Source organism: Eretmochelys imbricata, chromosome 6 (genome assembly GCF_965152235.1).
Source record: "Eretmochelys imbricata isolate rEreImb1 chromosome 6, rEreImb1.hap1, whole genome shotgun sequence".
NCBI lineage: Eukaryota > Metazoa > Chordata > Testudines > Cheloniidae > Eretmochelys > Eretmochelys imbricata.
This window is the reverse complement of record NC_135577.1, coordinates 83591001-83613451: the sequence shown is the minus strand read 5'-3', so window position 1 is coordinate 83613451 and position 22451 is coordinate 83591001. Positions and strand designations below refer to the sequence as shown.

At 40.3% G+C, this 22451-nt stretch overlaps 1 protein-coding gene across 5 annotated transcripts in view; it reads left to right on the top strand.

Moving 5' to 3' along the window:
* Positions 1-22451, top strand: part of HEATR5A (HEAT repeat containing 5A) — a 119404-nt gene that overhangs the window by 44837 nt on the left and 52116 nt on the right. For all 5 annotated transcript variants that reach the window (XM_077819003.1, XM_077819002.1, XM_077819001.1 and 2 more), the window contains 7 exons: positions 995-1158; positions 1253-1428; positions 3934-4039; positions 8980-9170; positions 16860-17019; positions 18527-18716; positions 20302-20471. In XM_077819003.1, coding sequence (XP_077675129.1) covers positions 995-1158; positions 1253-1428; positions 3934-4039; positions 8980-9170; positions 16860-17019; positions 18527-18716; positions 20302-20471 — 1157 coding nt within the window. The remainder of the gene's footprint in view (positions 1-994; positions 1159-1252; positions 1429-3933; positions 4040-8979; positions 9171-16859; positions 17020-18526; positions 18717-20301; positions 20472-22451) is intronic.

Sequence of the window (22451 nt, the reverse complement as noted above, 5' to 3'; positions counted from 1 at the left end):
GGGCTCAGAGGAACTTTCAGGACGGCACAGCTGGGGCCTTTGCCAGCCCCCACTGGGGAGCATGGAGGGAGCGCCACCCAGCTCTGCTCTTGGCCCTGGCCCCAGCTGCCAGCCCCATGCCTGGGGTCCTGGCTGCTGGCCCGGGGCCCTGGCCATCGGTCCTGGCCCCTGGCTGAGGCTCCATGCCTGCCCCTGCTGTGGCCCCAGCCTCAGCCCCATTACCCCTGTCCACATTCCCCTCCCCCCCCCCCCGAGCCCTACTCCTGCCCTGGCTCTCAGGGGTGCGGGGGGGGGAGCAAAAAGGGACAATGAGGTGGCATGGGGTAGAAAGTTTGGGGACTACTGTGTTACTGTCAGTATCACCTACCTGTTAGCTTCATTGGTATTGGCACTGTCTTTCCTCTTAATGTCCATTCTCCTCCCCACTGCTCTTCCTTTCTCCGTTACTTCTATTGTCTCTCTTGACAATCAATACAGGGTGAGTATTTTAAGTAACATCTAATTCCCAGATATTTGAATTCATATTTGGACATGTAATGTATCCCACTCTAACTTGGCACTAATGTCTAGAAAATTGATAGGAGAAATTGGTCTCTCTTCATGGACTTGCATTTGTCTATCTTCACAAGCCTGGCTAACTGCTCTGTTGCACACCAAGTAACTTATATTGAAGAATAATGGCTTGGAGTCACTTGAAAAGGACGCATTTTATTCCATTTAGCCTTGTATAAAAACTAAGACCCCCAATCTCACAACTTCTTGTGTGCGGATGGATTGGTTTGCCCACATCAAGCTCCAGTGAAGTCAGTGGGTCTCCATGTGAATACAGTAGTCTGTCACACACAAGAAGTTGCAGCGTTGGGGGTCTTAGGAAATATTTTAGATTGTAAATCAGCTTTTCTGTATAAATGCATTGTTCACAAAACTGCAAGTGGGAAGTAATTAATCACTATTTTGAATAAAAGTTATTTTCTTTGTCCCTCTAATTTTGCAGAAAGATTCTGTGCTATTCTCAAGGAGCTAGTGGCTGACTTCACTGCCACTGATAACCAAATGGCTGCCTCTACGTTCTTGCTTCCACCTCTCTGTCACCAGGATGATCTTCTTTTACTTGGTCCTTTCTTGCAGGAGACTGACCACAGATTTATTGAAGAGCAGGTATTTGCAGTACTAGTATAACAGTTAGTTAACAGTAGGGTTAGCAGTGATTTGTGACTTAGGAAACATTACTGTCATATTTCTGCCTTTGCAGCTCCTCTTAGGTAGCAATATAGCTGGAGGAAGCCTGGAGTATGACCCTTATTCAATTTATGAGAAAGCTGCAGAAGGTGATTCAGTGCCTAAACCTCTACCTCCCGCACTATCTGTTATCAGTGCTGCAGTCCGTCTCTTTGGAGTTATATTTTCCCATGTACCAGAATCTCAAAGGTAAAGTATTGACTTAAATTCACCATTAGTTAAACAGAGCCTAAAGAGAGTCAGAATGTTTAAAATCTTCTGGAAAATATAGACTAAAGGTTCATGAATATAGAAGGTATGAATTATGAAGGGAATTTTCATGAGCTAAAAAAATAGATTTATGGCTGAAGTTTATGTACAGTCTGAAAATTTCAGCTCTCAGTCTGCAGTTACTGGTATTGCTGAAAAGAAAGAACCAGTAAAATGGACCATTATATTGCACAGACAAGATGGGCGACGTAATATCTTTTATTGGACCAGCTTCTGTTGGTGAAAGAGACAAGTTTTCAAGTTTACACAGTGTTCTTCAGGTCTGGGAAAGGTACTCAGTGTCACAGTTACATAGCACGTGAATGAGATACAGTGTTTCTCTGTCAATTAAACATGGATGGAAAATGTATAAAGTATTATAAAATGTCTTAGGAGGACGATTCTTAATGCCTGTTTTCTTTCCATGCTTAGTAGTAGTCTTTTAATACTGAACATTGTACATTAACAGTTCTTTTTCCAGATAAATATAAAATTTGTCTTGAGAGGGTTGTATTGCATACAAATTGTTATAAGGGCTCTTGAACATGAGGGGGGAAAGGGTGGGAAATCACAGTAAAATATAATCCTCTATCCTTGACAACGACAGGATAAAAATATCTTTAAGGCTGTAATTAGAAAAGTAATAAGGAAAATAAAGTCATTTGAAAAGTCTAAAAGAAACAAGAATATGTACCCTAAAACAGTAATTTGCAACCACACGAGAACATAACGGACGCCACAAAGCTTTGTTCTGTTTTTTAAAAAGTTGTTTTGATTTAGCTTTATGATAGTATTGAATGTTGAATGATGAGAAACATCAACACTTTTTCGTGCTGTTGGTCGTTCTCCATTTTTAAATACAAAAATATAACAACAATAAAATATTTACTTAGAATATATAAGATTTGATTGAGGATAAATGGTATCACTTATAATGTTTTGCATTTTCAAAGTACTGTACAATTAATCCTGAAATGAGCATGATTGCTAGTGATTATGCTCTGTAATTCTATGCAAGGAGGAGAGCTCATTTTAGGGGTCCTGAATCTCACTTCTTGGCCAGCATAAATTGGGAATGCTGCAGTACCATAGTATGCAGTAGCCCTGCTTTGAGTCACTATAGGGCAGCTGCTGTGGCTGACTAAGCAGCAAGCATTGAAGGATCTGAAGGAAATCTTGTCCAGGGTTATTAAATCAGAAAAAAGATGGTAGTGTGTGATATGGTCTTTTAAATGAGATGGTATAAGATAGGAATTGGCTGATTCTCTGGGCTTTAGCAAGAATCAACCAGTTAATGCAGTATTTTGTCTTGAAAGAAAGAAAGCCACTCAATCTCCCTCCATTCCCATGAGCCAACTGATATCTCATTGTCCTTTCCTGCCCACACCATCCCCAAATACTTACATACATATATCTTTCTTTGCACCATTACCACAGTACTTCGCAAAATACGTTCCTGTGTAGTTATCACCATCTCTCTCCTTATTCTCGGTTCACTAACTTTACTTTTCTATGTTTTGCTCTTTTCTGCGTGTCTGGTCTCTCTTCTCTCTCTCTCTGTTTTTCTCCTTGCTATTTTTGTCTTGTTTTTTTCCTTTATCTATTTCTCATGACCTCCACTGGTGGATGTAGATAACTGCTTATAATTTTGTGCCCATAAGGCATCCCAAACTATACCATTCCCAGACACCCAGGCCTCTTTAATAGGAACCACTCATTGGTAATCAGATAATGAAAGATGATCTATAAATAAATATCCTGTTGTAGAAGCAAGGACAAAAAAGTACGTAAGGATCGTGGAAGTACATGTGCTGATATGGAATACAAAAAAATCTTGTGGGCAGAGATGTCAAGCAGAGGCAAGAAAGGGATCTCTGTGTGTGCATGCAGGAGGATGTAGCAAAGTAAATTAAAAGTCAAAAGAATAGGATGGGAAAGGAATAAGAGAAAATCTGGAGAATATTACTTCAGAAAAGGAGCTTAGAAAGAGTGTTCTATCTTAACTTATTTTGGTGGTGATGTAGTCCTCTAAAGCTTCCTTCTAGAGTTTTGTTACTTCCTTGAACCCGTCTTCAGCATTATGTTGTTTTATGTATGTACAAGGCCTTGTAAAAAGGTAAACATGCATTGCCCAAATATTATAGTCCTTGTCCTGAAGTATGTACAATACCAGACAGAGCTGATAGAGTGGATAATATTCTTTTTATCTATAAAACAAATGACAGGAATCTGAATTAAAATGCTTCTCTGCTGACTTCAAACTACTGGCGTGTAAATTAGTTGATGAGAAGCCACCACTGTATAGTGATGGTAGGATATGGGAAGTCACTTGAGGCTTGGAGCATTGCATTTGCTCCTCAAATGCTTCCATAATCTGAAGATTTTGTTTGATGTTTAAAAAAAAAAAAAGGCTTGACCAATATTTTTTTCTTTTTTTGGTTTAAGGCTCCAAGTGTTAGACAAACTGTTGGCGTCCATAAAACAAACAAAAGGAGCACGACAGCAGACAGTACAACTAAACATTGTATCAGCATTTTCTAGTTTTCTGAAGGTAAATCTGCTCTTTTTATAAATATTGGTTTTGATGCTAAAACTTGATGTCATTCAGTTTAAGTTCATATCTTGCCCTACCAGGGGAACATTTCTGTAATCGTTTCCAGTAACCAGCTTTAATTTATGAACCAATCTGAGGATCAGTCTTCAAATATGAAAAATAAACTGTTGGTGGAGCCCACAACCCTAACAGCCTCTCAGACTGAATATCTGCTTGAAGATTCCCACCTTCCTAAACCCCTGGGGATCACAGTTGGACCTTCCCTTATTTCTTATCTCTCCTCCTCTAGCAGAGAAATAAAATACTAGACTGGAAGTAAAATAAAGTAGCCTAGCAGCTATATGAGTGTTTTGTTTGTTCTGTCTTCCTTCCTTTTTTTATTCACATTTCCTTGTCTCTGTCCATCTCTCACTTTCATTCTTCCCTTCTTTGGCTTTCTTTCTAGTAGTATAGAAAGTGTTTGTCTAAAATGTTAGTCGAGACCACACGTATTTTTTTTCTCCTTGCTGTCTAGAGATTTCTTTCTCTCCTTTAATTTTCTTGACTCTGATTTTGTCTTTCAGGAGAAATATCCTCTCCCCTTTTTGCCCCACTGAATTTTCTCATTAAGGTTGTCCTTTCAGCATCTTTTTCTTTTCCTGTGTTTTCTTTGTAGCCTTCATCCCTGCTATCTATCTCTCTCTCTCGTTATTTTCTGTCTCCTGTGTCCTTACTACTGAATCTTTAGCTTCCTTTTTCTGTCTCTCCCATCAGAAGATTCTTTTTTGTGGAAATGGGTTTCTGCATATTGTTCCTCCCACTCCTTTCTCTCTGAAGTGTATGTGTGTGGCATTTTCCCCACCAGTGAAGGGGAGGTCTCAGTGACCATTTTTTCCTCTTGCAATGAAAGAGGGAGGAATCCTTTGCAAGTTCTTCTAATGCCCAGTTAGTAAGGGAGGGCAGGATTTATACTTCACTTTGAAAAGGAGTTAGTAGGGCTCTGCTATGCCAGAGGAAAAATTGATGCAGTGGGTTTATCTTTATCTCATAAACTTTAAGGCCAGAAGGGACCATCATGATAATCTAGTCTGACCTTCTGCACCTTGCAGGCCAACCTGCCTACTCCTGTAATAGGTTCATAACCTCTGGCTGAGCTACTGAAGTCATCAAGTCTTGTTTTAAGGACTTTACGTTTAAAGTGTAACTTTAAAGTTATAAAGATTCCACCATTTACTCTAGGGCAAACCAACAAGTGCAGAGAAAGGCAAAAAAAACCCAAACCCCAATGTGACTTGGGGAAAAATTCCTTTCCAACCCCAAATATGGTGACCAGTTAGACCATGAGCACATCCCAGCCAGACACCTGGGAAAAAAATTTCTGTAGTAACTTGGAGCCCTCCCCATCTAGTGTCCCGTATCCAGCTATTGGCGAGTGTAAGGAAAGCCTAACTGCATGAAGTGCTAGTTTGGACTCTTTTGGCATGGATGTAGGGATCTTGCTCTCTTTCTTTGGCACCTGGAGCAACTCTGTAGCATGCTGCCAGTGGGGGACGATTCCCACTCACTGTCCTATCTGGAGTGCCCTGTGGAGAAAAGAATGGAGATGGTGAAACCAGTCCTGTAGTGCTCCTATCCATTAAAACAGATTCTTCAGTAGCAGTGCTCTAGGAACACCCTGTTCACAGCTGGAAACTATGGGAATAGGCATGCTGATATTGGATGTCAGGAAGTGTAGATAGCAGGACTCGGGAGGGAAGAAAGAAAGAAAGAAATGAGGGTGGAGCAGGAGGCAGTACACCATCACAGACCAGAGGAGGCAGAGGGATCGGTCAACTAATACTGCCAGTGCAAGTGGTTGTCTCATTCAGAGAAAAACCACTAGAATGGTAAAATGTCTGGTAAAACTCTCTCTCAAAAAAACAAACAAAAAACCCTCGAAACACAGGACCTGATTCTCGTGTAAAAGTGGAGTAACTACAGTGAAGTCAGTGGAAGTGGTGAAAGTGAGAAGAAAAATAGGCCGAAAATACTTTTATGTACATTTCAGAGGCTAACTGAAACGTGTCTCTCCTCTTGCAGCATGAGTAGTCATCATTGTAGCTGTATAGCATGTTGTTCATTTGGAAATGACTCCGTGTGAAAACACCAGGATGGTTCACCTTTCCAAATATGTGGATGTACAAAGGGTCATTTTTACTTTTCCCATTAAAATCTTATGGATGTTTCCTGAAAGTGCATTATATTTTGATAAAAATGTTTCCCTTTGGTCAATTCATCGTTACTCTGTTTGATGTTTCAGAGTAGTATAACAAAATATTACAGACTGAGTTAATTACCTGCCTTTTATGTTTGGTATAAATTGAAAAATATACATATATTTTTCAGAGTAGCAGCTATGTTAGTCTGTATCTGCAAAAAGAACAGAGTACTTGTGGCACCTTAGAGACGAACAAATTTATTAGAGCATAAGCTTTTGTGGGCTAAAACCCACTTCATCGGATGCATACAGTGGAAAATACAGTAGGAAGATATATATGTATATACACACAGAGAACATTAAACAATGGGTGTTATCATACACACTATAACAAGAGTGATCGGTTAAGGTGAGCTATTACCAGCAGGCCAGTCCTTGCTTACAGACAGCCCCCCAGCCTGAAGCAAATACTCACCAGGAACCACACGCCACACAACAAAAACACTAACCCAGGAATCTATCCTTGCAACAAAGCCTGTTGCCAACGGTGTCCATGTATCTATTCAGGGGACACCGTCATAGGGCCTAATCACATCAGCCACACTATCAGAGGCTCGTTCACCTGCACATCTGCCAATGTGATATATGCCATCATGTGCCAGCAATGCCCCTCTGCCCTGTACATTGGCCAAACAGGACAGTCTCTACGTAAAAGAATAAATGGACACAAATCAGATGTCAAGAATTATAACATTCAAAAACCCATCGGAGAACACTTCAATCTCCCTGGTCACTCTATTACAGACCTAAAAGTGGCAATATTACAACAAAAAAACTTCCAAAACAGACTCCAACGAGAGACTGCTGAATTGGAATTAATTTGCAAACTGGACACCATTAACTTAGGCTTGAATAAAGACTGGGAGTGGATGTGTCATTACACAAAGTAAAACTATTTCCCCATGTTTATTTTTCCCCCTACTGTTCCTCACATGTTCTTGTCAACTGCTGGAAATGGCCTATCTTGATTATCATTTTTTCTCTCCTGCTGGTAATAGCTCACCTTACCTGATCACTCTCTTTATAGTGTGTATGAGAATGCCCATTGTTTCATGTTCTCTGTATGTATATATATATCTTCCTCCTGTATTTTCCACTGCATGCATCTGATGAAGTGGGTCTTAGCCCACAAAAGTTTATGCTCAAATAAATTTGTTCGTCTCTAAGGTGCACAAGTACTCCTTTTCTTTCTCTGGAGTTGATTGTCACTTTTCTTTTCTTGTAGACCTTTTGGCTGTTAGATGCTTTATGCCTAGCTCTCATGTAACTTTCCAGTTTTCTTCTATCTGTAAATATAATTAGGGATGTTTTCTTTCTCTGGATGTGCTGATATTAGGTAAAATTAGCCATTGTCATCATAAAGGGACCTGTTATATTTTCTGCATTAGTGTTATCTAGTCTGCCCTTGGATACTATGGTGATAGGCACCTTAACTATCTTAAGTGGCAAACAGAATTATGGAAAATTATAGAAGTGAAAATTATGCTTTCCTCTCTAGCTGCATCTACTTTGAGAGTTTTAGGGACATCTCTCACCATTGCTCTCACACCTGTGCAGTTCCACTGGTATTCACCAGAATAGGCGTAGTCAGATTTGAACAGTGTGATGATAAAACTCAGATGCTACAGCAAAAGGTGGAGATTTCCTTAAAATTCTGTGTGGACATGATCTTCCGGCTCTGCTAAATTTCAGAAGAGGATGTCTGTTCATAATGAGGGCTTGACTACACTTAAAATCCCATCAGCCTAGCTGATCTACCTCCAAGAGAAGTGGTAGCTGGGTTGATAGAAGAATTCTGCTATCGACCTGGCACTGCTTAGACCAGGAGTTAGGTCAGTTTAACTGTGTCGCTCCTGGGTGTGGATTTTTCAAACCCCTAGGTGACGTAGTTATGCAACTTAATTTCCTAGTGCAGACGAGGCCTGATTTGTTGTTGTTGTTTTTTTTTTTAATGAACATAATTTCTTTATTCTACAGGTATGTTGTGCTTTTCAATCTGAATGCTATCAGGTTTGGGCTTAGTATGATCTTCTGGCAAAGACGTTACATAGTTCCATGGAACACTTTAAATAGAGTACCAGGTAGTCTGTGTCTGTATCTATCTATCTGCATTGTCACTGGAATACAGCTCTGTTAGGAGAGTTGCAGAGACTCAGCTGGCTTCTAAAATAGCCAGGTCCCAGTCCACAGGAAGTGTGACAATTCCTATTTTCATTGGACACTGCTTGAATGAATTCTAGTGTTTTTATCAAATGCTCTCTATCAGCCTCAATCACATGCATGTGCTCTCAGAACTTTTAAAATCTATATTATTATTTTATTTTCTTTACGTGCTTTTCATCCTAATGTTCTTTCCCAGGTTTTCTGTTACAAGCATTTACTTATTGTAGACTACTCCAGGAGAAAAGCCCATTCATTAATTCTTTTTTCAGGATTATTTTTGAAATGGTGGAAGTGTCATGCCGTTGCTTATCAGTGTATACTACACTTCCCTCGAGGCCATACATGTCAGTAGCAAAGAAGGAGGGGTACAAATATAGTTGCCGCATAGTTGAGTGATATTAAATAGAGTGTGTTCTCTGAGAAAACCAGATTAAATGTTTATGTATGTTTGTTTTTATTGCTGAGTCATGTAATATTTAAAAGGGAAAATGTTCTTTATTATGCAGTTTTACCAATTAAAATGTTAATTTATTTTTAGCACTTGGCTAGCTGCAAGGGAAGTTTAGGTCCAGAAGAAGTTAGAAGACCTGCACTGACTTTAGTAATGGGTGCCTTGGAAAGCAATAACCCACTTTTAAGATGTGCTGCTGCAGAATCTTTGGCCAGACTGGCACAAGTGGTTGCTGACAGTGCCTTCACTGCTGGGTTGGCCCAAGTTAGTTTTGACAAGTAAGTCATTTTAAAAAATGTTTGCATTAAGTTGTCATTTGCTCAAGTTTATACAAATACTTGCAAACTCAACATGGCTTAAATATTTGTAATATTTTAAAGGAAATTTATTCCTATAAAATAACTTATCTGTGGTTGAATCTTGGATACATTTAAATGCATGGCAAAAGTATTGCCAAATTTATGCACATAACTTGTGCTTCTGTTACTATAAAAAGGCCTGTTAAAGAAAGAAATTATGCAGGCATCCATGGAAGTTGAGTCAGGTAAATCTAAAGACTTGAAATTTGGCTGCTGCACCATTTTTAACACAGTAGAACCTCAGAGTTATGAACACTTCCGGGACAGTGTTTGTGACGCTAAACAAAATTTTATGGTTTGTGACAGGGTCTGGCCAGATGGCTACAGGAGAGTAATAGAAGGCAGATATATTAGCCCCAGGCTAAGTAGGTCCCTTTTCCCTGGGTAAGGTAACAGGGGCAGTTCCAGAACAAGCAGGAACCTTCTGGAGACAATTAAGACAGACAGGCTGATTAGAACACCTGCAGCCAATCAAGAAGCTGCTAGAATCAATTAAGGCAGGCTAATCAGGGCACCTGGGTTTTAAAAAGGAGCTCACTTTAGTTTGTGGTGTGCATGTGAGGAGCTGGGAGCAAGAGGCACTAGGAGCTGAGAGTGAGAATGTGGACTGTTGGAGGACTGAGCATTTTCGGACACTAGGAGGAAGGTCCTATGGTGAGGATAAAGAAGGTGTTGGGAGGAGGCCATGGGGAAGTAGCTCAGGGAGTTGTAGCTGTCACATAGCTGTTCCAGGAGGCACTCTAGACAGCTGCATTCCACAGGGCCCTGGGCTGGAACCTGGAGTAGAGGGCGGGCCCAGGTTCCCCCCAAACCTCCCAACTCCTGATCAGACACAGGAGGAGTTGATCTGGACTTTGAATTCAGAAAAACAGCCAAGCTGAGGGCTGCCGTGAAGCTCCAAGGCGAGCCAATCTGCCAATAAGTGCAAGACCCACCAAGGTAGAGGAGGAACTTTGTCACAGTTTCTTTCAAAATTTACAGCTGAACATTGACTTAATACAGCTTTAAACTTTATTATGCAAAGGAAAAATGCAGCTTTTAACCATCTTAATTTAAATTAAATAAGCACAGAAACAGTTACCTTACTTTGTTAAATCTTTTTTTAAACTCCCCCCCCCCTTTTTTTTTTTCGTAGTTTGCATTTAATACCAATACTATACTGTATTTGTCTCTTTTTGGGGGGGTGTCTCTGCTGCTGCTTATTTGTGTACTTTCGGTTCCAAATGGGGTGTGTGGTTGGCCGGTCAGTTTGTAACTCTGATTTTTGTAACTCTGAAGTTCTACTGTATATCATTATAACATATCACTGTAATAGTATGAAGAAAAGGAGTCCTTGTGGCACCTTAGAGACTAAGCTTTTGTAAGCTATAGCTCACTTCATCGGATGCATAAAAGTGAAAAATGCAGTGAGGGCATGGTAATTGTGTGTGTGTGTCACATTCACATGGGTAAAAATCACTTCACTCACATAAAGTGAGGTCCTGCTTTGAGCGGGGGTTGGACTAAATGACCTCCTGAGGTCCCTTCCTACCCTGATATTCTATTCTATGAAAGCATGAGCACTTGGTCGTTATGCAGGTAAAGTACTGGGATTTGAGGGAGACCAGATAGGTAAAAATCCATCCTCAAACCCAGGGCCACAGCATTCATCTCAGTGCAGCTTCTGCTATACTGGTACTCTGATCTGTGAAGGAAAAAGTTTTCTGTGTTGGCTTATGCAGTAGTGGCAAGGAAACAACATGGAAGATGTGTGGAGGCCTACCTGGGTGTTCATTCTACCAACAGCTCCCCCTAGGTTGACAGATTTTATAGGGACAGTCCAATTATTTGGGGCTTTGTCTTACATAGGAGCCTATTACCCCCCACCCCCATCTCGATTTTTCACACTTGCTGTCTGGTCACTCTAGCTTCCCCAGCTCAACCTCACCACAAAGCTAACATGCTGCAGAGGACTCTATACAGGTTATCTGCACTAGGGTAAACTTGTAAAAAGTTAAATTTGTAAGGACAAAGTAGGCACATCATTTTCTGTCAACATTATACTTTTATTAAATGGCATAAATAAGATTTATCAAATCTTTAAAAAATACAGAAACTAAGCCTGATTTGAAGGTAATTTATATACAAAAATGGTTTTAATATTTGTGAGATATTTCTGACAAAAAGAAGGAAATTCAGGGTTAAAGCTGAAACTTTCTGGCAAACTGTTTTTAACTAGTTTCATGATAGTTGCACTTCAACGAGGCTTGAAATACATTCATTTATATAATGTGTCTTGTTACATGGCATGGTTGGGTGTGGCCAGGAAGAATATATTTTTTAAAAACCAAGGGTTTTTTTTCTTGGACTTTTTAATTTTAAATTTCTATGTAACTTGAAAGTATTTACTTGGGATATCAACATTTTTAAGTGTTCATTTGGGGGGGGGGGGGCGGTTTGCCGTGATAATGGAAACATTTAGGCTCTTATTTCAGTCTGTAATTGGAAACTTTAAGTATTGTAAAGTTAAAAGGAACTGCTTAGATTTTGAGTCCTCTAAGTGTAGGGATTGTCCTAATGTGTCTGGAGAGTGCCTAGCACGTAACGAATGCTACCACAAATAAATAAGAACATACGGATTATGAGACTCTCTAGGTTCTTGTTATACCTATTAGGACAGTGGTCTCGAACCTTTTTATGCCCAAGATCACATTCTGAATTTAAAGCAACACAGGATCTACCCTGCCCCTTCCCCAAGGCCCTGCTCACTCCATTCCCCCTTCTCTCCATCACTCACTCTCCCCCGCCCTCACTCACTTTCACTGCTGGGGTAGGGGATTAGGGTTCGGGCTCTGGGCTGAGACCAAGGTGTTCACAGCGTTGGAGGGGGCTCCAGGCTGAGCCTGGGGCAGGGAGTTGGGGTACATGAGGGGGTGAAGGGTGCAAGCTCTGGGAGGGAGTTTGTGTGCAAAAGGGGGCTCCGGGCTGAGGCAAAGTGTTGGGGTGCAGGGTGTGGGCTAGGGAAGGGAGTATGGGTGAAGGAGGGGACTCCAGCCTGGGGCAGTGTGTTGGGGTGCAGGAGGGGGTATGGGGTGCAGGAGGAAATATGGGGTGCTGGCTCTGGGAGGCGGTTCAGGGCTGGGGCAGAGTGTTGGGATGCAGGAGGAGGTTCGGGGAGGGGGTTCAGAGCTGGGGCAGGGACTTAATGTGCAGGAGGGGGTTCAGGGTGCAGGAGGGGGTATGGGATGCTGGCTCCGGGAGGGGGCTCAGGGCTGGGGTGCAGGCTACCACTAGGGGGCACTTACCTCCAGCGCTCCTGGTCGGTGGTGCACCGGGCTAAGTCAGGCTCCCTGCCTGCCCCGGCTCCATTCAGGCACATCAGCACTTCTTCCACATCACAAGCCGGGCCCCCCTCCCTCCCCCACACCACCAATCAGTAGAGCGCATGTGGCCATGACACTCCTGGAAGAGGCCAACACGTCCCTGCGGCCCCTGGGGGGGTTATGTGGCACTGCGTGATGCCCCCCTCTGCAGGCACCACCCCCGGAGCTGCCATTGGCCACAGCTTCCCGTTCCTGGGCAATGGGAGCTGCAGGGGTGGTGCTTGCAGGCAGGGGCAGCGTGAGGAGACCCCTGTCGGTTTCTCCTGCCCCACCCCACGGGGCTGCTTCCGGGAGAGGTGTGGTGCCACGGCAGGCAGGGAGCCTGCCTTAGCAGCAGCAAGCAGCCCCGCTGCGCCACCGCAGCTGGAGATCGCGATCAACTGGGAGAGTCCCCAGGATGGACCAGTCGATCATGATCAATGGGTTGGTGACCACTGTATTAGGAAACGGAGAGCTCCAGAACTGACGGGAAACGTAGAAGGCAAGGGCAATGGATGACATCATTGGTGGTTGGAGAGAAAGATGTGGCTAGTGGGGTGGAACAAACTGTCATTGATGCTGAAATTGGGAATGGGTTGGAACTGATTAAGAGTCTTGGTTTGTTTAACTCTGGAAACTTCTGGAAAGTGCTTCTAATGTGGTTCCCTACAAGACCAGCTAGCTCAGTCTTATTTTTCAGTTTTCACAGTATTGATTAAAAAGAAAAGGAGTACTTGTGGCACCTTAGAGACTAACAAATACTAGCAGTATTGATTGTATCCCATTTTAACAGTAGCTAACATAAAGCAGGTGTGACATACCAGGGTACAATCCATACCAATGAGTAGCTGTGTCATCCCTGCCCTGGGGTGCCCTTTACAATCCCTTACTGCTGTAGCCTCCTGCTTGGAATGCTCACAAACAGCCTCCAGCATGTAAGTCACTCACAGCTATGTCTGTGTATGCTGCAAGGAGCCAGCCACACCTTGGCTCTTACCAGCTTTAAAGATTACCACAGGGTGGCCCCAATACATTCCCAGTCTTTCTCCCAGAAACCTATGTCCTGTACTGCCCATCCCTCTTCTGGACAATACAACTGTATTGAATCCATTATTCATTTAAGAGAATAATATGCACAAAACTTGGTACCCCAAATGGAGTTCCCCAGGCACTTCAACTTGAACACAGTGGAGTAGAGAAATCAATAAAACTAATTTATGAACTACAAAGAGAGAGATTTTAAGCGAGTACAAGTAAGGAGGCATACAAGTCCAAAGTAATTACAAGAAAAATAAAGATAAAACACTTACTGGTGCCTAATTTAACAAATTATATTAGATTTAAAACAAAGTTTTCTCACCACGTGTTTCAACAGATTACTGATCAAACTCTCAGGTCACAACCCCTCCCCCAAAGTCCAACATCTGCTTCCTTTGTATCTGCAGGTGCAGTGAAGCAGAAAGAGAGTGGTCTCTTGGGGTGTCTGCTTCTTCTTTTTATAATTCTGTCCCCCCTTTGAGAAGTATTTCCAGCTGGGAGCAAGGTGACAAGTAGTCTGTGTGGAAGGAAACTCCATGCTGTTTCTTTGCTAAGATGCTCCTGTCCCCTTTCCTGCCAAAGAATGGCCACTTACAGGCAACGGTCAATCAGCCTTGTTTACAGCTGGCTGAGGAGTCCATTTGACCATTGTTTCTGAGGAACCGGTTTAGCCTCTCCCTAGGCTTATCTGGAAAACGTACTTTTAATCATGATTTCAGCTTATGTTTATAACTTCATATATAATGCTGCTACGTGCAATTTGCTGTGATATTATAGATGGGCAAATTATAAGTTTTTAAATGATACCTCACAAGACATGCCATGTACAAAATAATTACAACAGTGTGTAGGGTGTGAACGTGGCTATATTCTGTGACAGCCCATGCTTACAGTTTATTGATTACCAATAATGTGTGAATTTATTGGAGACAATATGCCTCAAATAGAAGGAAACAATGATTGAAAGGAGTGAAGTAATGAAAGCAGATAATTCTTCTACACTAACATGTAAACCAGTTTGTTGAGGAGCAAGATGGAAAGGATTTCTTCTCATTTCAAAATGCGGAAAAGAGGTTTTTTTGTTTATTCGGACATCAAATGAAATTTTGTTAGAGTAAGAAGAGCAGAATATTGAGTTTGGCAAGTGAGACCATTTTATGCTACTTTTATTGTCAAAATGCAGCAGTGATGACCATTTAAGTCCCTATTCCAGGCCTCCCAGTAGCTCTTCAACAGCATAATTCAGGAGCAATCTGTGTTCATCTAAAGATAGCAAAAATCAATGTGTGATCATGCCATAAAAACACCTGGGAGGCAAAAAATTGCATTTGTTTTAATACTGTTTTATGCTACTAGTATCACTTACAGTGTAGCACGATTTAATGAGCAATGTAAAGGAATGATTGAAGCATTTCACCCTGCATATAATTTCCTGAAAGATTTTAAACTCCTGCATGCACTGCTAGATACTGCATTTGAAGAAATAAAAGAATAGAGGTTTGTTAATACAAGATGGTCAGTCATATATGAAAAATGACTTCAAGTGCCCACACGAGGCACATTGATTCTTTGTCCAAAAAGAAAACCACAGAATGTGGTGGCCAGGCTGTTGAAGGTGCCATCCAAAGTATAAAGAAAAATATGACAAATTAGGTTGCTTCCATTTGTTCAAACAACAAATATGTAGAAAATCACTTTTCAGGTGCAGTCATCCTAAACTTCTAATGTATGGGCGGGTATTCAGTGTACTATTTAAAAATTTTCTGGTTTAAAAAGTAACGCCTAGCAGAGTGTTAAAGCACATTTGAGAAGTTGGTTGACTGGAAAACACTCAAAGGAACTTTTTGAGTGATTCCGCAGACTACAGTCTGATGACACTATTGTCACAGTCTCAAACTGGAAATCTAGCTAGATAATTAACAACAATAAAATGGAACCACATAAGAACAATCATTGAAAAAGTGATTCAGAGAAGCTATGAAACCTTTCCCTTTCTTAGTTAACATGACAGATGCCAAGTACAGCGTTTACAGCAAGGATACTCAGACTGTGTCTCTTTGCACCGTATGATATTAAAACACTAATTTAATTGACCAATCAGGATGTTTTTACTATGTTATTAACCAATTGTAGTTCATAAAATAATAGTACTTAGTCATTTTGCTGTGAAAATAATAATAATTATATATTTCCCTAGACATACTATTTAAATCTGAATATATAGTACTGTAGTAAATGAAACAATGAATTCGCACTAATTTGGCTCTTTTGGGTAATGTTGATCCCTAATTTGGCTCCTGAACCACTGAGGTCTAAATATCATTAGTTTACAGGCTGAATTCAGAGCAGGAAAAAGAGACTGAAACATAATCCTGAATTTGTTCCTTCTCTTTTAGAGTGTAGAATTTAAGATCCAGATTATTTTGATCTATCCTATATTTACAGAAGAGTTTGTGTCATAGTTGCATCAAAATGATGGAAGAATGTGGAGAAAAAATTCAGAAGGCAGGACAGTTGCATTAAAAATGTTGTCAACTTTAAAAAGACCTACAATCCTGTCCAGCCAGCTCAGTTTCAGCTGAGGGTGTGTCAAGAAGATTGGATTGGTTTGGTTGAAACTTTGTAATAGGCTAAATGTTGAAAAGCATTAAGTTGGTAAAAGGGTGTCAGTGCCTAACTGCACATACAAAAGAATGGTAATCCTATCTAGGGAGCAGAATGAGGACTTGCTATTGTACTCTTTTGATTAGCTTAGAAATTTGCAATCTTCTTAGTTTGGACAATGTGTCTGCTTTTGTTATGTTTGAAGAAATAACATGATTATGAAGTGAATCGCATACCATGTGTTTTGTCCTAAATGTAATAAAACTTTTTGTAGTTTATTTAGTGGGTTTTTCCCCTACAGAAAAAAATCTTGTATGTTACTGTTTCTAGGCTCAACAGGAAGAATTAAAAGATTGTCAGCATATCCTCGCTAGTACCAGTTTTTCACAACCCTCTGTTTAAATTGAGAAATGCCCCTTAATTATTTAGGTGCAATTCTGGGGTAGGAGATAAGTAGTACTAAAATATCTTTATAAATTCTGGCAACATAATGATTAGCAAAATCTTTTGCTGCTTGCATTCTACAACCAAAGCACTGAAATCTACTATGTAAAAAGATTGCCTGGCAGTATCAGCTATTGTAGTCACATATTCTAACAACTTTTTTTCTCCTTGCAATTAACAGGCTGAAATCTGCTAGGGATGTGGTGTCAAGAACAGGACATTCGTTGGCTCTGGGATCACTGTATAGATATTTAGGAGGAATAGGCTCTACTCAGCACCTGAATGCATGTGTTGGAATCCTTTATACCTTATCTCAGGACAATACTTCTCCTGACGTACAGGTACTTGGCCACATAACTCAAAATATCTGCCCTTTGTATAGATATTAAAACAGAACCAATTGTTTTTGGGGAGTAAAAGTTCTTCTTACATGTAAGAGGAGATTAGACAACAATTCTTTCAGCAGAATTCCTGAATTCATACTATTGTTTTGAATTTGATGTACATTCACCTGAATCTTGCTTGATTAGATAGGTTTCAGAGTAACAGCCGTGTTAGTCTGTATTCGCAAAAAGAAAAGGAGTACTTGTGGCACCTTAGAGACTAATAAATAAATTGTTTAGTCTCTAAGGTGCCACAAGTACTCCTTTTCTTCTTGATTAGATAGTGGCTGCTTTTTCTTTTCATCTGTGTATCATTTTTTGTGTCTGCAAATCTGTCTGCTTCCTAGCAATTTTCTTTTATAAAGATGATGTAGTAAATAGCTTGCCTCTGTAACTAGTGTGCAGCACTAGCTACAGAGACCAGCTTGGTCAGTTGAAAGCTTGCTTGTATGAGTCAAATTGTTGTGAAGATGAAGTTGGATGGTTCTTCCTGAGCTAAAACTTCATATGCCATGGTCCCTCTGGGAAGGATATTTTAATCACACATTGAAATAAAAAGGGGTATACATCAAAACTCCTTCAAGTTTAAGTGAGGGGTGATAAAAACCCTACATGCCCTTTTAAATAGACCGAATAGTGCACTTAAATTTATCATTTCTACCTACTATCCTCCATACACAGAGGATCACTACAAAAGTAACATGTAATGGGTTTGAATGTAGGGCAAAGTGAGTGAGACTAAGGCCTTGTCTACACAAAAGGGAAAAGTCGATCTAAGCTACGCAATTTGAGTTACGTGAATAGCATAACTCAAATCGATGTAGTTCAGATCTACTTATGGCGAGGTCCACACCATGCGATGTTGATGGGAGATGCTCGTCCATTGACTCCACCTACACTTTTCGATCTGGTGGAGTACAGGAGTCAATGGAAGATCTGTCTGTGGTTGATTTAGCGGGTCTTCACTAGACCCACTCAATCGACCGCTGATGCATCCATCACCGCGTGTCAATCCCCCAGTAAGTGTAGACAAGCCCTTATTTATTTAAAATACTCTTCAGCAGTTCTGCCTTCATACTTGCTGTAACTCCATCATCCTAGCTCATGAAACTATGAAAAAAAAATTTATATCTGCAAACTACAGCACTTAGTGGGGAACTAACATTACACTACATCTAAGAAATCAGTTGTCATTGAGGTTTTTGGGTACTAATAATGACAGTGTTAACCAGTCGTGCCACTCCAAAATGTAGAATTTTCCTTACAATATTTATCAAAGAGCCACAGTTTCCAGACATTTTGTTATGAAGAACAAATTGTCTGTAGCCTCTTCATCCATCCACTCCCTTCCCACTTCAGAGCACTAGTTGTACCTATGTATTAATTTTTATTTTAATCACAGACTTCACAAAACAGCTCTTAGTTTATTTTATTACATTTAGGTGTGACATCTTTTATTTTACAGACTTGGGCACTGCACTCTCTGTCATTGATAATAGATTCAGCTGGCCCTCTGTATCACGTGCATGTGGAACCTACCCTATCTCTTGTTGTCATGTTGTTGTTGACTGTCCCTCCTGCTTATGCTGAAGTTCACCAGAGCCTTGGTCGCTGCTTAAATGCACTTATCACTACGTTGGGGCCAGAGTTGCAAGGTATGCATAAACAATATTGTCATGTTTGTTTGATTTGGTAATTAGAACACTTAAACATAAGTTGAAACATTACAGACAAACAGTGAATGTGTTCTAGGAACTTTCAGGAATCATTCAGACATGTTTTCTTGCAAATAAACTGTGAAATAGTTTTTCATAGGCTGTGCCTTTATGGGGCCAAGACATGGTGGTAATTATCCTTCCAGGATGAGCAATTTTTTTTTTTTTTTTTTTGGATACCCTTACTAGAACATAATCCTAAAAGTTTCTCATTGGGTTGAAAGTTCTTATGCTTAGTGTCAAGACACAAAGATTTTTATTTGAAAAATTGAGAACAAAATCCAGATTTAGGCACCTAAATAAAAATGGTCTGATTTTTCAATGGAGCTGTGCACTCACAGTACCCATTGAGTTCAGAGCTTCAATACAGGCATTCTCGGACTTGTCTACACAAGGGGGTTAATCCAGTGCTTTTTGATGCCCATCAGATAATATACAATATGAAAGCCACACTAATAGCATGTATATAAACCTCCAGCATTATTTGAAAGGGCAACAACACCAGAGATCTATGGAGTCTGGGGAAACAAGGCAGGTATAGTGACTTGACAGGAAAAGCAACTAAAAGGCTTCAGGGAAGACATTATATCTGGCCTTCCTCTGGAGGGTTAATAGGGAATGTCAGATCAGGCACCATCAATTTCTTCTGTTGAGGCCCAAGTCCTGTAAGCTGCTTCATGTGTGCAGACCTCATTGATTTTCGTGGGACTGTGTGTAGATGCAGGGTTGTGTAAGGCAGCTTATAGGATCAGGGCCTTAGTTTCCTGTATCTGTAGCTGTTTCAGTGCCAAAGTCCATGTCCATCCCATTGACTCACCTGCAAGTGTATACCTTTTATTCATTATTTGTGCACTCTATTGTTGATGATGATATTCACCCAGTCCTTCGTATGATGTGCATGTACTACCTTGATACATTTACCTGCCTGCCAATCCCAGGCTTTATTAATCACTTAATCCTTCCCCCCTCACTTCCTCCCCCCCCCCCAAAATATTACTTTAAAAAAGAAAACAGACCTTTTATATTGGTATGGAAAGTTCTACTGAATGAGTGTGCCAGTAGTCCAAAAAGTGGGGAGTGGGATCTAGAGGCTAGAGAAAAGAATTGAGTCAGGTATTCTAAGTTTATCACTGACTCACTCTTTGACCTCTCTGTGCCTTATTGTCCCCGTGTGTTAACTGGTTATAATGCCTGCCTACCTCTCAGTGGTATTTTGAGGCCTGCTTGCTTGTTTATAAAGTTAGAATCGTAGAAAGGTAGGAAGGAACCTTGACAGGTCATCTAGGCCTGTCCCCTGCACTGAGGCAGGACTAAGTTGTCTGTGACTGTCTGTTTCAAGGTGCAGTAGAAGTGCTAAGTATGATGACGATTATTCTGCTTGAATGAATCGCTTGAAGAAACTCCTATGTGAATCATTTTATTAATAGTGAATGCTTTGTATAATTACTCATATTTTTACCTATTTTAAAAAAAATTAAGGAAAATTAATGTTGGAAGTATTAAAACACTGTTTTTCTAACTGTAGGTAGTAAAACTGCAGTTTCAGCCTTAAGAACTTCTTGTCTCCTGGGCTGTGCGGTGATGCAGGATAACCCTGACTGCCTTGTTCAGGCTCAAGCCATCTCTTGCCTACAGCAGCTTCATATGTTTGCTCCACGACATGTCAACTTGTCTAGCCTTGTAAGCTGCCTATGTGTAAGTAAAGCTATGAAAATGTATTTTTCCCCGTTTTTAAATTTTCAACTTTTTGCCTTGAAACATAAAACATTTAAATAAATTTTCCTTAAACCAGCCAGTTATCATTTGTTAAAATACATTTAATACTGTGTGTTAGTAATCAATCATTCTTTAATAGGGTGAGGGTTTGCGTCTTTCATACGCACGTGATCATTCTCACTTCTCCCCTTTCCATTTATCCATTTTCCTTCCTTCTGTTTCCTTCCTTCTATATCTCTCCCAAGAGCACACCCCTGTTACTGACTGAGAATACATGCTACCATTCTTTCACAAGCCAAACTTTTATTGACAAAATGTATGAGCTGGGTTTTGGGTTTTGCCCACTTAATTCTGGCCAGTATTTCTTCTCGTCTATGCTAGGTTAAGGTTTGTTGAAGTAACCAATTACTTCTCAATATTCAGTATAAGTAATATAATTATTTATAATTTAAAGAAATCTAGATTAGTTTACTTTCCTTGTCAATTCTGTACTGCTAGTGAGCAGTTGTTGTTGTGGTTCTGGTACTCAAGACAGCTGCCCCCTCTCACTTTAGTTTGCAGGCATGACACAAAAGTGGTAGGGAACATGTCATTTTTCAGGTTTGTCATCTCATTTGTATAATATTATATATTACCTTTAACTGCCATAGTAGTTGCCATGTCTCCAGAATTAGTTCAATCCAAGAAAGCAACCATAATGCTAGCATGGCTGGTCAGTTCTTCTTAAGCAAACCAGTGCGTGCTTTCCACTAAGGTCATGTCCACAGCACCAAGTGCAACCTCTACTTGCACAAGTATTGAGTGTCCTAGTTCTATTTTTTTCTTTAATCCTTTACAAGAATCGTAGGACTATAAGGGACCTCAAGAGATCATCTAGTCCAGTTCCTTGCACTTGTGGCAGGACTAAGGATTATCTAGACCATCCCTGTCAGGTGTTTGTCTAACCTGCTCTTAAAAATCCCCAATGATAGAGATTCCACAACCTCCCTAGTCAATTTATTCTACTTTGCCTATTCTTCTTCTGTCTCAAGCTGTCTCCCACACAATCAAATGTCTGCTTCCATAAGAATATGCTGTAGCAAGAGAGGGTTTTAACAAGATTTGATCTACCCTCATTATGTATTCATGATTTAGCTGGTTTCCGTGTAAAAGTTTTTCTCAAAATTCAAAAAAAGAGTAAATTTTCTGGATTTTCTTGTATCTCTAGCTTGTGTGTCTTGGAGTTTTTAAGTGTTCTTTTGTCTGAGCAGCTGTTGCATATCATTAGTAGACATACATTCTGATTTCTTATGGAGTTCACATTTCTTCCATATATGTTTGAGGTTTTTGTAGAAATGTATCTGCAAGATTCAGAGAGAGCCCCACATTACTATTGGGTTTAAGCATGAGCCTGTTTATTTTGGGAGAATTGTACCCCTTAGGGATTCTTCTTTCTTCTCCCCCTTCCACCATATTTTATCCTTGATCTTCCTTTTAATAGGTAAAAAGCATTTCCACTCATCTTTTATGAAAGCACTCCAGACTCGGGAGTTGCTGTCCTGTTGATCAGACAACTCATTAGCATTTCCATCTATTTGCAAATCTATGGAATGAATGTCTTGTCTACTGCTATTTACAGTAATACCTCTCTAAACTGCACAAAAAATTGGTCTCTCTCCACTTCTCAGCAAAGATTTATTAATAGTGTGTTTGTAGTGAGGTTTTATATTACAAAGAGTTAATTTATTTACAGAAGAATATTTCAGTATACTTGTGAAATTGTTACAGTAAATTATGGAATACTTCATAAATTAAAACTTACCTACACTTGTTAATTAGAGCAAAATATATTTTGTAATTTGTGTGTGTGTTCGTGTTCATTTAGGCCCCAACTCTACAAGGAGCTTTACGTGGATAGATTCTTGTGCCCACACAGAGTCCCAGTGAAATCAGGGACTCCACGCAGTTTAGATTTCTGTC